General features: G+C 37.4%; 1 protein-coding gene across 2 annotated transcripts; it reads right to left on the bottom strand.

Moving 5' to 3' along the window:
- Positions 1–1,658: 1,658 nt before the first annotated feature.
- Positions 1,659–16,386, bottom strand: XKR9 (XK related 9). 2 transcript variants are annotated; one of them, XM_079299513.1, is made up of 3 exons: positions 16,324–16,386; positions 4,678–4,901; positions 1,659–3,559 (listed from the first exon to the last, which is right to left on the bottom strand). In XM_079299513.1, exons 1-3 carry the CDS (start codon positions 16,383–16,385, stop codon positions 2,916–2,918), a joined length of 930 nt encoding a protein of 309 aa, XP_079155639.1. In that variant the 5' UTR covers position 16,386; the 3' UTR covers positions 1,659–2,915. The 2 variants fall into 2 exon arrangements, with proteins under 2 accessions (XP_079155639.1, XP_079155638.1); XM_079299512.1 differs by lacking the exon at positions 16,324–16,386 and adding an exon at positions 12,417–12,797.
- Between the last annotated feature and the right edge of the window lie 714 nt (positions 16,387–17,100).

The raw sequence follows: 17,100 nt of genomic DNA, 5'->3' as shown, positions 1-17,100 counted from the left end.
AGTTAATTCATGTGCTTCCTTATCCTCCCTCCTACAGTAATTCTGAGTTAGAACAACCAGATGAATGAGAAGCCACTTTCATAACTGTGAAAATGAAGGGAATCAAGTGAAAATCTTGAGCTCAAGGTCAAAGTTAAAAGTTTTTATTCTCATAATATTCCCCTGTAGATAAAAATTTACTGGGAGCAAGCCACCAGGAATTCCCATCTCTTGAGGCCCCCTTGACTAATGAAAGCAAAATGGAGACATATTGGTGGAAGGACACTGAAGATCCTTAAGATTTATGAAAATAATCTAAATTATTTCTCAAATTACCAGTTCCAGGTTTAGGGTATAGCTAAATTTCTATCCACTAGGACTTAAAAGCATAAAATAAGGATTGAAATGGAAGTAATTTGGTTAGGTGTGCATTTAAATTAGAGTGACATAAATAACTACCTAGATGTTTTTCTCATCAACTCAACTTCAGTGTAATATTCTTCTTAGGGGTACAAAAGAGGGAGTGAGGAGACATAAGGAGAACAGAAGGCAGCACAATGTTCAGCTTTTCTCCCCTGAGAGAAAAAGAGTGTTAGGAATTGGCCAGAAAGATGGCAATGAAAGACTTCTCTTTGGAATTTGTCAGTTCATTGAAAGGAGAAAAAAAAACACCAAGACAAATTATTTTGTTACACCAGAAACTAATTTTCCTTAGGAGCAACTCAGGCTCCAGATTTCTGGCAGTAGGAAGAGAACTTGGAGGCCCCAGGGCTGAATTGCCCACTAGGACTTCAAATTTCCCCGGAGATCTACTTCTCAGATCATGTATAAAGTCTGATGTCATCTTCTGAAAAATAGCTAGACAACATTTTGTCATTTTCTGCAAGATAGAGATAATATTCTCCAATTTCCCCATCCCTTATCCTAGTCCCTTCTCAGGATTGTAGATTGACAAACAGTAAAAGTGTGGGAAGCAATATAGGGATTGTGTTCACTATTTAGGATTCCATTTTTTGCATAGCAAAATAAGAGTACATTCAGCCTAAAAGCAGGCTTGCACTTTGCTGCCAGTAATAAATATTCTGCAAAAAAGAAGACAGAACTTAGGACATTACGGTGCATGAAAGCCTTGGGTTTCTCACCTAAGAAGATGTTCCAGGGCTAACAAATCTGGATATCTCTCTTCCAGAGTAAAAGAGGTGAAGTACTGTTTTTTATACCAATTTTAGTAAAAGTATCACTTTGTCTCATGGATTGTGCTTTTCTGTCTTAACTTCTGGACCACATTTTGTTGCCCCTAATCAGGAATGAAGGATTTTAGAAGTAAACTCTTCCTCACTAAACCAATTTCTCATGTGTAGCCTCAGAAAGGCAGACCATTCAGTCCAAACTACACATGTAGAAATTAATTCCCATGTATAGAATCAAGGAGATGTTTGTGGTTGGCCTGGTAAAGAGAAGTGTGGACATGGAACAGGAAAGAAATCTGTTTAGAAACTTCCCCTGAGCTCTGGTGAGGCTGGAAAAGTAACAAGAAAAAAGCAGTCTGCAGTTCATGAACTTGACATAAAAAATACAAGGCATGGCTCTTAAGCACCCTAATTATCAACCTAAGCTTCAGCACTTCCCCCAGAGTTTCACAGAAGTTTGTTGTCAATAAATAATATTAACAGATTTGGTTCCTGGCAAAGTTTATCAGGTTTTCTTATTTCTAGCCTCCTTTCTCAAACCTAGTTCCCTACCTTTGCCTGTGGACAGTCTAACTGCAAATGTGACTTAATGGAAGGAGAAAGGAGGGGAGAGAAAGAGCCCCAGGTTTCATAATACAGATTTAAAACACAGCAGCTCCAAAATACTCCCCAAGATTTTATTTCTGAAGAAACTGTGGCTATCAACCTTATTTCATTGTTGTTGATTTAGCATTTGAACACAGAACTAAAATGTCTAGTTTCACTCTGCCTTCTGCCAAAAATTCTTGACGAGCAAGCTAGTTTTATCTTTTGCTAGCCCCTGTGAGTGCAAATTAGAACAGTTGCTCCTCTTTTCTCCAGTGATAAAGGCAGAAGACACTGCACCACTGCCTGCCCTGCATAGCCTCATATTTCACTGGAAATCAGCATTTAAAGTGTTACATCTTAGAGCCCAAAGGAGAAGAAAACTTCATGGAAGATAGTTCTTATTTGTATACATGACCCCTGTTGCCATTCATAAATTGCTCAAGCTGGTAGTTTAACCCAGAACAAGCTGGCATCACCTCTAAATACATGTGTGAAAGATTAACAGAACAAAAACAACAAAGAAGTCATTAAAACACCTAGATGATAAAATGTTTGAAAATATCTCCCCAAATTTCCTTGTGGCAAGACAGTGATTGAGCCATAAATTAAAGCTATTCTTCTGGAGAGGATGTTCAGGGAGAAGGCAGTACAGTGTGTTAGCATGAAGGACTGCAGCCCTTACAGTAATGGGGAGAAGCAGAAAACTGATCACTGCCCTCAGTTATTTTAAAAGCACTCTTCTTCCCTTCCAGCAAGAAAAAAAATAAACAATAAAAACCCAAACAAGCCTTGTTTTTGATAGAATCAACATAAGTTCATAGAATGGGGGCTTAAGGCTAAATTTCATTTAATTAACTCTCAGCTTTTCCTATGTTACATTTGCATTGCTAAAAAAAAAAACTGTGAAAAACTGTGAATTGTGTTGGATGAACAGATTCAACAATTTATTTGCCAAAAGTAACTTTTATGTTACAAAGTCTTTGTATCATGGAAAACAAATAGTTATTCAAAGCAAAAAACTCTGGTCCACTATGTACTCCTCAGTGATGATAACATAAGTAACAATGACAGAGAAACACACTGTCCAGCAAGAATTTGCTTCTAAGGCTACAAAAATAACCTAAACACAACAAAAAAAGAAACAGAACCCTGAATTGTTCATTGCATTAAGAAATTCTGAAATCTACCAGTTTCCATTCTGTCTTTTTGCCATGCCACTTCATCAACTTCATCTGAACATGCCTGACGTGTGCAATAAGTCGTGGGATGAAAATGGCTGTAATACACAACAAGAAAAATAATACCTAACACCAGGCTCAAAATAGTTAAGATGCTTACAATTGTAAAACATATTTCTTTGATAATGGAAGGTTTCCAGAACATATATACAAACAAAATACTTACAGTCACTACAGTGTGAGTAGCATAATAAATAGAAATGCAAACTTTTGTTCTTCTCCCCTTTATGTTAAAAAATGAAAAAATTAGAATGATTCCAACTACAGTTCTGTACAGATATTCCATCCTCTTAGACTTGCAAAATGTTGTGTGCTGTTTCAAAGTCCAAATGAAGCCACAAATCCAAAGAAATATCAGTAGAATTACAGAAATTCTGACACTTAGTAGAGTGATCAATGAAATACTGAGCATCCAAGAAGTGATGGTAAGCAATTTATAGGAGAGATACGTGAACTTGGAAAGCACATGAAATTCATCTTTGTCAGGCAGAGATTTTCGTAGTGATATCTGATAATCAACCATTGATAAGGAGATACCACAAAATGACATAATAATGGCAGCATCTAGACAAAACACAAGGAAAAAATGTTAAATCAGAGAAAAAGATGTGTATTTTACACTGTGATTTCTAAATGAAACTTTAGAAAATGTCATGCTTTCCTATCACTCTTTATCCCAGTTCTATACTTACTCTCTGCTCCAAAGCAATTCATGCTAATTTTGAGGCATATTTTAGTTACTTAAATCTAGGAATCTGATGCTGTTTGGTACACTTATGTTATCCTGCCCAGCCCCTGGTCCTTAATGGCCTTGCCTAAGTTGCATGTCATATTTGCCATTTCCATACACAGGTGATTTAAGAAATTCCCAAAATATTGCAAATAGACCATAAAAACTTAAGTTTTAGCAAATAGTATATGTGAATCTGCTGTGTGTAAAATGTAGAAATCTATAACTAAGACTTGATCCTTCACGTGGTCATATCCAAGATGAGACTTTACTGATCCTTTTCCATGAGTAAATTTTGACTCCATGGACTCTGAAGGAACACTAAACATCAATGCTGTATCCCCATTTGATTAGATAAATTCCAGCCCGGAATAATTCAATGTCCTGCCAATAATTCTGCTAGTTTTAGAGCTGGAAATGGTACAGCTCATGCCTTGCTTCTGAGAGTTGAACCAGTATCTCTTCACCATGTTGCATTCTACAATACTGACATAACCTCAGATTTAGTTTTGACACTGTCCCTCACCTGTAACATGGGTGATAGTGACAGCTCAAGGGGCTGCTTTAATTGTGTTACTGATTTCCAAATGCCAATAGCAGTTTTGAAAGAATCTGTAAGCAAAACCCCACATAACAAACTGGTCTGCAAATTACATGCTAATTGCACTTAAGAGCTTATTTTCAATTGATGCATCATTATGTTTCCATTAGATATTATGACTTTTTATATTTATGATGTACAGTATTCATATATGACTTTTCATTTTTACAGTGCAATCTTCTCATCAATTTAGCACAATGGACCATCTACTAGACAGAAATTCTAATTAAATACAGAGTCATAATACGGTGGAAAATGTTTTCCAAGGTATGTTTAAAATGTTATGTAGTCATGAGTTATATTTTTATGTAAGATACTCAACTTGCAACAGAAACAAAAAGACAGACTTACATTGATAGAAATTAGTTTTTCCATGTCCCAAGAGGATGTAAATCTGTAGAAAAAGTTGTGGTGTGGTCTCAAGAAAGGTCTTGAACACCCTGAGCATGTTAATATCAGTCACTGCATCAACAGCTTGTTTTTGAATGAAGTTGGAAGGGTCTGCTTCTGATGCACCTCTGTAACTTGTTTGTTTAAATGCAGCTTGAAAACCATATTTCAAAGCAAACCAATACCTATTTTGAAAAGGACACTTGATTAGACAGCCATTAGACAACATTTAGAAGACAAAGTCAATAAAATTATACAGCCTTGCAACTTTTTCCATGCTCTACTCAGGTAAAATTTTGTCTGATATCTGTCTGGTATCAGGGATATCAGAGAATCATTTAAGCCCAGCAATACCATGCAGTAAGAAAACTATTAAAACAGAATGAAACTTATCTGAATAAAGATTACACGCTTTATTTTGTTAGGTTCTTATTTCTTTAAATTACTACATTTCTGAAAATTCACTTAGTATCTTTCCTCAGTCCCTCTTTGAGATACTCATTCACTTTCCTTATATCCTTTCCAGGGTATTAATGAATATCCAGCTGTGAACAGCCACATCTATGTAAGTAGAATATAGATCCATAAACCCCAAGTATAATTCCTGATGAACTTCAAACATAAAGCAGACTTTAAAAAAACTATGACATTGCTACTTTTTAAATAATCGGCAAGACTTATTTCAGAAAATACTTTTCAAGACACATAGATTCCTGAGTTGAAAGATTCTCTTAAGAATCTGAGTTGTTTTAGATGAAGAAGCCATTTGCCTTGGCAAATGAGTGCACCTGAATGACTTTTAGAACAGTTCTGTTTATTTTTAATTAAGTCTAAATTAACACTTCCTTTTAAAGAGCAGTAAATGCAAAGACACATGGAATTAGTCAGTTATGAGTATATATATATGTAGGTAACAGGAACAGGCAGATATGATATGATATGATATGATATGATATGATATGATATGATATGATATGATATGATATGATATGATATGATGGTATGTATTTGATACAAATATGTATCAAATGAGATATTTATTACATGATGATGTAGTATAGAGAAATCTAGTCCTGCTGTGATAGCAAAGGTCCTGAGATGTGGAGAGATAGGACACAGTGTAGAAAAGCACATGCATAGGATGATAAGGGATGGCTTGAAAAAAGGGATAGGAATGAAAAAACATGTGTGTAACAATTTTAACATTAGTAGTAGTAGTAGTAGTAGTGGTGGTGGTACTGAAGATTTTTGCATGCATATGCATAGAAATATTCTCTCTTTTTGTGTAATAAACAGATCTAGACTAATAATGATTCTTGGAATCAACTGTTAGAATTTCACTTATATTAAGTTATTGGCTTTATACATATATAAATCCACATGTTTGTCCATAAACAGGATTTTTATCATAGCAGCCTTCAGACATCCCTTCCAAGCCTATTTCTGTCTACTTAGCTCCCAGATGTTTTGAGCTTCTAACATTCTTTTCCAATGAACCTATTTTGACTATAAAATAGGTTGCAGGCAAGGGCAACATAAGTAGTCCATTTTAAAGAAAACTCACTGTTATTCAGCCAATTTTTCTAGCCTTGCAAAGACTACTACAGCCTTCCCTCATCAAAAGAAAAACAAATTTAGTAAATAAATTATGACAGTTGCATCATTCATTTGGATCTATTTTCTTGAGAAATTGAGCAGAACACCACACGCCAACTCTTGTTTATCTTAGACAGTTGTACAATACTTCTAATTTACAGGCTGAAAAAGGCAAGGTGCTATGCCTTAATTTGCCTCCTACTTACATTCCCTAAGACAGCACCTGAGATAATTTCAGGATTCATGCTAAAGTGCAGCCTTCTAATTCCCTGACCATGCACAGGATCACACAGAGCACGGACCTGATGGAACCTGCACGGTTGCATTTACCGTATGTAGAGAACAGAGGGCAGCAGATCATTAGACAGCCAGATCTCACAGGAACATCTATTCCCAGTGTAACACTGCAGCACAGTACTCTTCTCCTTACTAAGGGAGCTGGGAAGGACCCCTGGCTCCAGAGGTTTAAAGTTTTACACCTTTACCACCTTTGAAGACCAAAGCCTTTGACCACAGGGAAGGCAGTGTAGAGGTCTCTCCCACAGCTACAAGCAAGACAGCCAGGGCTGTGAGCTTCTGGGTTAAGGGCATGCTGGAGGATTCATGACTTATTCCCTGGTATGTTAAGGCATGCTGGCCATACAAGCGAGAATTGCAACATGGAAACAACAACAGGAGTAAGTGTGGAGCAGCATTGTTACTACTCAAGAGCGTCAGCAGATGAGCCTTTGCTTTTCTCCTTGCAGAGTTTCACAGACAGCATCCCTGCCACTCTGTACATGAGCTGGCTCTAGATCTATTATTTCTTCCCAAAGGAAACTCATTTTTATTTTTATGGTTTTGTGTATTTATCTTATTTTTCCGTGAATAATCACTCATAAGCAAAGAACTGAACTGTTTGGCAAGGCATCTAAAGTTTTTTCTGCTTATGAAACAATTAGTATTCAAAAACATCTGGTTCTTGCATCCGAGATGTAAAAATCTGGAAAGTTTGAAATGTTTTCAAGAAAAAAAAATTAGGGTAGATGATCTGCTCATTGTCCATGGACTCATTCACCAGAGCCCGTGTTTGCCAAGCAGCAAAGAGTGGAAACCAGCTGCACAAATTTCAAGCTGCAGAGCTCACAGCCAAGATGGGAGGTGATATGCAAGAAATGTCCTAAAAGGAATATTTTACATATATACCTGTAGCTGAATGCATACCTGAAATCACTTGTCAGTTTTCAAAGCTCATTCCTTCTGAGCATTGTATATTAGGTTTATATTGTTATAAGATGTTATGCTATATATTTGTCACTAGTTGTAGCTAGGTTTTGGCTAGTCCACTTCTGACTTTGAACACTTGATAGAATACATTATTTTTTTCTAGTAAAGTCCAAATACTTCTACTGGTTTTTGATTATGTATTAATTCATAGAATTCACAGAATGACTAAGTTGGAAGAGACCTTCAAGATCATCAAGTCCAATCCACGCCCTAACACCCCAACTAGAGCATGGCACTGAGTGCCACATTCAGCCTTTTCTTAAACACATGCAGGGATGGTGACTCCACAGAATTAAGCAGGGTGGCATTCTCTGAGCTCCACGTGCTTATGTCACTTACTGTAAGTTCACTGTGACAAATTTTCATGTTTTAAGAGTATTTTGTATTTACAATCTCATTCTCATCTGTACCTTTGGAATGTAATATGACCTCTAAGGAGGGGCTCATTGTCAACTTTTAGACCCAGTGTTGAACTATGTTCCTAGCCTAGGGCAAAGCTCAGTCCATACTAAAGGATAGGTCAGGTTTAAATTTTCTCCTTTATCATGCCCACAGCTCAGTTAAACCCTGTGCCTGCTCTGAAACTATTATAGCTATACTTTAACCTAATTTCCTATAATATATCTATTGCTATAGAAGTTCTGTGCTTCAATATTCATAAACTGTAAAAAGTCTTTCAAAAAGATACTACAACTGTAAAAAAAAACATTAATGAAAAGTATTGGATTAGTTATGTCTTTTATGGAGAGGTACATCTCAACTGGAATGTGAAATGTTTGTGCCAATAATACAGATAAATGGAGGTTTACCATTTGCTTTTTCTCCATAAATTCATTAAAAGGAATATGTTTTTCATTATTTCAAGGTACATAAGCTACTTGGAAGCCAACAGAGAAAAAAATTACAATGTCTTTACAACTAGAATTGTCATATGTGAATGGTAAACAATTACCAGTGTTTCTAAATATCATTCACTTTGACAGCAGGAAAGAAAAAGGGTTTCTGCCTTTGTAGTGTTACTTTACAGAGAATACAGATGACAGGACTCCTCCTTGTTATAAACACTCATGGAAACACAGCTCCACTGTCTCTCTGTTCTTGAGAAATTCCTAGATATTCATCATCATTTCACAAGTGATGAAGTTTGATCCCGTAAAATTAGGAAGGCTTTGTCTCTGGCTTGGAATTCACAGAGGTGCCAGCTATTTTGTTTTGTTGCTTCACAGCATTCACATGAGACAAGCAAGCTGCCTTGCCAATGTTTCCATACCACATGCTTCCCCTCAGATGTCCACTGACTTTGCAACACAATCCCAGTATTATACTACACATCCCATCTCCTCAAACTACACCAACAAATATTTGTGTGCCATTTAGAAATTCATATTGGCAGGGTGTAAGTGGCCTTGCAATAATGATTGTCATGTCAAAATTCTGATCATGCAGTCACAGCTTTCAGCATTGTACAAATCCTTATCAAAGGAAAAGTACTCTCTGCTGCATGTTAAATTTCACCTTCTAAATATCAAAATATTTGGATTAAATCCATGAAATTGATCCAACTAAGTCAATACTTAGGTCAGTAAATTTATATTAAGAAAATATGATCAAATACATAGAATCACAGAATCATTTAGTTTGGAAAAGATCTTTAATATCATTGAGAACAGCCACTGCTCTAGCACTATCCACTACCACCATTAAACCATATCCTAAGTGCCACATCTACATATCTTTTAAATATCTCCAGAGATGGAGACTCACCCACTTCCTTGGGCACCTGTTCCAATGTAGTGAAGAAAGTTTTCCTAATATCCAATCCAAACTTTCCCAGTGTAAGTTGAGGTCATTTCCTCTCATGCTGTCACTTGTTACTTGAGAGAAGAGACTGACCCCCACCTGATGACAACCTGCTTTCATTTGTAGAGAGCAGTAAGAGTTTGACACGGGATGTAGGGTAACCTAAGCTCAGTGACATCTGCAAGCCAGATTACCCAACATCCTCAATATTGTTCAGTTCCACTTGCAGAGCCTCATACCTGTTATTGCATGGTATCTGTGAAGGTGGGGGAGTCACAGGGGAGACACACCTGCTGCACTGGCAGGAACTTGTTGCCATTGCCCTCCAGCCTTAAGTCACTGTGCCCAGCCAAGCGATGAGTGGACAGGGAATTATCCATCCATGCATCCTGCCTGCCTGTGAGGGACTCAGGAAAGGCAGAGTGTGATCCCAGCAGTCAGTGTATGTGTCTCTCTATCCTTAATACTCCTCAATCTGTTCACCTCCTCCCAGAGCTCTGCCACTAAGCACATGACTTCCTTTTCCAGAGTGCATCTCCCGCGGGTGTGCTGACTCCTGCAAGCTGGTACTGCTTCAGAACAGGCTCCACTCTGCAGCCCACCACCTATGATGGCTCTGAATTCCTCTCACTGCCTTTTAGAAATATATAATGAAATAACCCCGGGTACATCAAAGGACTCACACTCTGATGCCTCACAGACCTAGAATTAATTTTTATAAATATGCAAAAAAATCTTCTATGTCTGCTTCTATCAAAGTTGCAGGGCATTCTGGGCTACCTTTAAGCATCAAGAGGCACAACAGCAGCTGTGAGTATCACAGTGGCTGCTGCCTATGTGACCTTCTATTCTGACAGCAGAGGTTATGAATAGCTAATATTTAGTCTCCCATAGATGTGTCCTTGGCCGATGAAGCACACTGCTACACATCAGACAGCTCCAGAATCCATATGGTGCCCTAAGGAAATGTCCCATTTCCCCACATTCCCTGATTGTGCTATTGTCTTAATGTTGTCTCTTATGTCAAGACTGTTGTCAATTCTACAAACATCTGTTTGAGCCATTTAGATGAGTCAGGCTGAATATAATTTTAGTCAGCATAGTTAATGGGTACAGTTTAAACTTAATTTTGTGTCCCTGCAGAGCATACCATTTCATATGAAATATAATTGAAGGTATGCACTCTTTCCAATAAAAGAAACTAAAGCCTTCTTAGATAACAAATATTTTTAATTTTGTTTTCCTCTAATTTTATATATTGCATATATGTATATACATATATATTGCAATATGATCTTCATATTTATTAACTAGCACTGTCAGTGTGTTAGCAAAACCAAGCTGATTCCCATTGTTCTGTGCACTGCACAAACCTCCAGTACCCAAAGGGCACTAATTTATAAGTCAGCAGTTCCAGAAGTTTCTAGAAGAAAGCTGAAGAGGGACTTCGTACAAGAGCATGGAGTGATATGACAAGAGGGAATGGCTACAAACTGAAAGACAGCAGGCTCAGACAAGATATCAGGATGAAACTCTTTCCTGTTAGGGTGGTGATGCACAGGTTGCCCAGAAAAGCTGCAGATGCCCCATCCCTGGAAGTGTTCAAGGCCAGTTTGGATGGGGCTTTGATCAACCTGGTCAAGTGGAAGGAATCTCTGCCCATGGCAGGAGGGTTGGAACGAGCGAATTTTTAAGGCCCTTCCAAACCAAACCATTCTAGGGGTCTAAGCTCAATAATGGAGCAGGAGGTGTAAAGGGAGATGAAAGAGTGAAGGAAAGAAAGGAAAAAATAAAAAAAGATAATTTGATAAGGTTTATTCACATTTTATAACTTCAAGCATCCAGAGTTCACTGACTAAATTTTATTTACTGGTTAGGGCCTCATTTTTCTCTTTGAATGAAGAATACAGGTTTCTACCCCAAATGACCTTCTGGACAATCTCACCTTAACAAGTGTGACCTGACTTGACAGAATCTATTTTAATGCATTTACTGCACAGATAAACCTGAGAGACTCATTGTCTAAATTAACTGCATAAATCAGATTACTAAGAAGGAGGGCAGGAAGAAGTTGTACCTTGACACACCCAAGGAAAATAGGTATAATAAAAGTATCTAATAGTTAATCACCAAGGTACAAGCACAGATGCCAGCTTGTTGTTACCAGCTTATACTTCACAGTATGCATTACCACACTGTTGAATTGTGAGGAGTGGCTGAAAGAACTTTGTAACTTATACATAACATCTTGGAAATTTTCCAAGCATAAGTAGCAGCACTGGAGAAAATATCATTTGTGCAATAAAAAATAAGTGACCAAGCTGACAACACTGTCAAAGCGAAGGACAAAATAATGCTTACTAGATAATACGTCAGTCAGAGAATATGGAGTTAATTCTGGGAAAGAAGATTCAAAATTATAGAAATTCATGGTAAGAGATATTCATTGGAAAGGGTATGAGTTCAGGTAAATCCAAGAGTTTTGTGGATTGCTTTAGAATTAAGGTAATTCACTAAGCAAACAAAGTTTCCTATCATCATTAGTCAGTCCCTGTGGGAAGACTGCTGCAAGTATTCTTACTAACTATTCAGCTACTCATTTCTCTTCTGAATCTTGGTGGGTTTTCTAATATGGTTAGACACTCAGGTTCAAACATTACTTCTTCAGCTATCCCAAATGCTTAGTGTGCATAACATCACCTTAAAAACTTGTATTTATCAGTTATGACAGCAGTGCATTTCAAAACAATAATTTTTATTAGGTATGCCTCCTCAAATGGCTGATTAATCAAACAAAGTAGGGTTGTAATGATAAAAATCATTATTTACAAGGCATATAAAAGACAAACTACATGTCCATCAAAACCTGACAAAATTTATCACTGGCATAACCAGACAAAAATTCATTTGCTTTCAAGGAGCAGTAATTGTTAAGGCTAGAATTGGTCTTGTCCCTGAAGTCATACTAAGCACTTCTTAAGAATTGTCCTAAAGCACCATGATTTCTCATTTAAAAATAAATGTTTAAATGTTCTTACCTTATAAAAATTCCACAATGAAAGAGATGAACTACAAAAACCAATTTCAGCTTCCCAGTATCAGTACCTTCCCAGTCGTTTTTAAACCACTCATAACTGAATACCTGAGTTATTGTTGATGAAAGACCTCTAAAACACAGTATCAATATACTCCAAGAATATTGTCCTTGACAGAAATATCTACTAGCTACCCAGAAGTCAACTCCAATATCAACTACATAAATTATCATTCCACTAACTAAAAAAAATAAATTCTGCTTGGTAAATTTCGTCATGTGTGAAACTGCAACTGTCGTTCTCTCCTCACTAAATGTAAAGGAATCTAAATGCTTTCCTGCAATGGAGTCTTTTTCCTGACAATACTACCTGGTCATGTTGGGTTATCCATTTTTATTATGGCAAAGAGACTTGCTTTTTCACATGCTCTTGATTTAAATATTAAATTAACTCCTAAAATACACATCTATTCTGGAAAAGATAAACATAAATTGTCTTTTTAATTGATGGGGTCATTCTTCATTACTGATTCCTAGAAAGAAGAAGAAGAAAAAAGGAAGATTAGCAGCAACAATATCTTCATCTTTTAAAATATCCTACAGCAATTTGAACAGGCAAGTACAAAATGTAGAATGTTCTGAGATACTGGTGAACAATCAGCCCAAAGGAGCTGCTGAGGTCACTGACTCTCCCAAACAGCGACTCCCCACTCAAGCAGCTCTTGAGATCATTCCTAAGAGTGGCAAAACACTAAGAAACAAGCAAGAAAACACTAGAAAAGCTAGTTCCTTAGAAACAGTAAGAAAAAAGCAGCTTATGGAAAAAAGATTGATTCCTTCCCAGAACTTTCTTAATTTATGAACTCTTCTCCTTTACTGTGCACAGCGCAAAATGTTGAGAAAACCTTTGTCTTGAGCACACACCAGGGCATCAGAATAAACATCATTTGGCAGTTTCCAACTGCATTACTACATTTGTGTGCATATGTCCAGTGTTTTTATCATTCCTTCTTAGTTTTCCACATACAGTAGGAAAGTGCTAAATGGGATTGCAGCTCTCCTGTTAAAGAAGTTTGTAAGGAGTCAGAGCAAGACCAGTCTATAACTCTATGAGAAATGTCTACTAAGCTGTGTGTAGCTACACACGGATGATTTTAACTACATAGCTCATGCAAATGTAATTATCTTGCAGTCAGAAATACATTTTATAACGCCCAACACTGCAAGGATTCTTGTGACCTCTTGCATAGTCCTTATATGTCTTTTCTCTGTAGATCTGTGGTATTTGGCAGGTGAAACAGGAAAGTTAAAAGGCAGTACATTCTTTTTCTCATTCACCTCTGCAACACTATAAAGTTAAAAATATGAAGTCGCTTTACTTCATTTACATATCTTAGTAAAAAGCTGCTGGCAGAAAGTGCAAAGGATGGGATGTAGGACATGCCAAGGCTGGGCTGGTGCCAGTGCCAAACAGCTGCAGACAATACATGAGGAACAGCTGCACCAGGGAACTTGGAGCAGGGAAAGGGCATGCGGAGGCACGTCCCTTTCGATTTTGTGAATTCAGGCACACTGCCACAGAGGAATGAAACTGGTTAATAACCCAAAAACAAAGGTAATGACTGTTCTTGACTTGGGTTGACTGGGCTCATCTTCACTAGGTATAAACCCAAAAATGAGAAGTTAATTTCCTAATTTCCTAATGAAGACAAGCATAAACAGCCTGAAAAGGTGCTGAGCGTATGTATTATTTTTTTGGATCTAGGCCTTAGCTATTTCTAACCTACTTAGGTTTCATGTCCTGGCTCAGAAGAGGTCAGAAAGATCAGGTGATCTTGCAGCTGGGATAGTTGGAATCCTTTCGCTGTTCTTTCCTATTCTCTCCAATAAAATACCACTAATCTCTTGAAAATCACTAATGCAATTACATCCAATTCACAGTTAGATTCTGGGAAGTGGACTTCAGTACAAAGTCCAGCATAAATTGAACTCTGTGTTTACAAACACAAAAAGACAAGTTAACCATGAGCCAGCAATGTCTCTGTGTGGCCAAGGAGGCAAATGGGGTGGAGTGCACTATGGGGGTGCAAGTGAGGTGCACTGTGAACAGTGTGGCCAGCAGGTCAAAAGTGGTTATTCTCCCCCTCTACTCTGCCCTGGTGAGGCTGCATCTGAGGTACTGTGTCCACTTCTGAGACCCCAGTTCAATAAAGACAAGGAACTACTGGAGAGGGTCTGGCAGAGAGTTACAAAGATGTTTAGGAGACTGGAACATCTCTCTCATGAGGACAGGCTGAGGGAGCTGGGTCTGTTCAAACTGGAGAAGAGACTGCTGAGAGGGGATCTTACCAATGAACACAAATACCTTAAGGCCAGGTGTCAAGAAGATGGGACCAGACTCTTTTCAGTGATGCCCAGCAATGGGACAATGGGCAATGGGTACAAACTTAAACACAGGGAGTTCCATCTGAATATGAGAAAAAACTTAACTATGGGGGTGACAGAGCACTGGAACAAGTTGCCCAATCACTGTGGAGTCTCTTTCTCTGGAGATATTCAAAACCTGCCTGGATGCAATCCTGTGCAAGCAGTTACAGGTGAACCTGCTTCAGCAGAGGGTTTGGATTAGAAGATCTTCAGAGGTCCCTTCCAATCCCAATTGTTTTGTGACTCTGAATATTTTATGTCTGAAAATTTGTGTATGAACCAACTTAAGAGTTTAATACTAGGGTTTATTCAAGAAAATTCCAAAGGAAACAGTATTTACTCTATATAACAACATGTCATTCTGCAACTTGAGTACCGCCTTTGTCAAACTGTATATATGGTTTTTAGAACAGATTAAAAACAAAAACAAACATCAAACAAAACAAAACAAGCAAGTTGACTATCTGATTGTTACAGGAAGCACAACAGTAACAGTTTAATCAATACCTGGATTCAAGCAGCAAGTTCTTTGGAAGACAATTTATGGCCAAATTAGGCAAGATACCAAGGTTCACATTTAATGACTAATACTCTACCAGATATTCAAGTGACAATGAGTAACCTCCAACCTTGCACTGAAATTAATAAAAAGGTAACAGGATTCCTCCTTCTTTACAGCCTCCCTATCCTTTCTGTGTGTGAGCACTTCACAGAGGAATATGAGAAAGGAAATTTTACAGGCAGACTCCTCTGAACTAACAGCATGAAGAGTAGATGTGAGCCAGGGGATTTCTACTCCTGACAGGCCTACTGTCCAAACTGCTGTCATGTCAGCAGTCTGCAGACCTGTCTGGACATCTTGGTGCTATTTGAAGCCATCAGGTTAACTGAGACAAATGAAGAGCCACACATTATCGAGCATGTCAGCTTCCTCACTGTCTCACAATTATTTTGAATAAGGATTCTAGTCCTGAAAAAGCCTTGGAACAGCTGAAAAGACAGAAGATTTCTATTTTGCTCATGGCAACCTAAACAAATTCTACCTGAGACTCACAAATCTGTAATCACAAATGTCCGTTGTCTTAATTCCAAATCCAAGCACCAACACCTGCTCACAGGTGCACATGAAATCACTGTCGAAGATCCCAGCCTTTAATGCCCTACATTTTATGCATGATAGCACTCCAAAAAGCAGCACAGTCTCAGTACCAGGTGGGGTTCAATTAAGTGCTACAGGAGAGAGTGTCTTGTATCAATCAGAATTAAATTGTCCCCAATCTTATTAAACATATGAGATTCAACGTGACAGGAGCAGAAAAAGTAAATTGTCAGTCAACATAAATATAAGCCCGCTCTAAAAACTAACACACTGAATCATTTTGTGATACAGAATCCTTTTGTAATAAAGCAGAAACGATAAAATTTGATTAGCAAGGCTTCAGTTTTCACTATATATTTTAAATTCTATTTTAAAATGCAGTTACCTTAATACTGGCCATGGATAGAGGTTTTTTTCACTTCCAAAACTGTAGGTTTCAGTATTCATCAATTTCCATCCATACCTTTACAGGACTAGCAATCCAAGGAAATTAAAGGACTTACTGATATAACACAAAGTCAAATCATATGGAAACCATGTGACACAGTTAATGATTTGCTATCTGTAAAGAACTGTCCTTCGTATGATTGTATTATAAAAATTGTATTCTAAAAATTTGGTATAGAAGTCCCTGCTAATAATAAACACTAAGTTTAACAGATTATAAATTTCTATTCAATAAAATCATTTAACTATTTACTTCATCAAAGTAAAAAAAATAATAATCACTTTGCCTCTATGTTTCTGTGTCTGTGTATTCATTTTAAAATTTAGACTTTAGTTCATTAGACTTGTTGAGCAAAAGCCAAGAAATATTTCTGGAAACATGTGTGATTATATGCATATGTTTGCTTATATATAGTCATTCATATATATTCATGTATATATCCCAAAGATGTATGCAAAAAGAACAATCTTGTTGGCTATAATTAAAAACTGTAGTAAAATGCACTTTAAAAAAATCCTTTCTGTGTAATGTTGCATGAAGAGTCTGCATGTGGCCAAAGACAGGTGATTAAAATTGTTTTCCTCTGGTAAAACTACAGGTGTTAGCAAGAGTCTGCTCCAGCTGAGCTACTGGTACTCAACATGAAATTTTTATGCCTGTTTAAAACAGCTGCAGGGTACAAGGCACAGGTGTGATTCTCTGTGACTGCACTGC

Source organism: Erithacus rubecula (genome assembly GCF_903797595.1).
Source record: "Erithacus rubecula genome assembly, chromosome: 3".
Classification (NCBI taxonomy): domain Eukaryota; kingdom Metazoa; phylum Chordata; class Aves; order Passeriformes; family Muscicapidae; genus Erithacus; species Erithacus rubecula.
Note: the sequence above shows the minus strand (reverse complement) of the source record. Positions and strands in the feature narration are given on the sequence as shown.

Excerpts from the sequence above, each read along its gene's own strand:
- XKR9 (XM_079299512.1), bottom strand. The coding sequence starts at position 12,691 with ATGACGAAATTTACCAAGCAGAATTTATTTTTTTTAGTTAGTGGAATG. Across the intron at positions 4,902-12,416 it reads CATTGTGGAATTTTTATAAG|GTATTGGTTTGCTTTGAAAT; the intron begins GTAAGAACATTT and ends TTTTCAAAATAG. Across the intron at positions 3,560-4,677 it reads AAAAACTAATTTCTATCAAT|ATGCTGCCATTATTATGTCA; the intron begins GTAAGTCTGTCT and ends TGTTTTGTCTAG.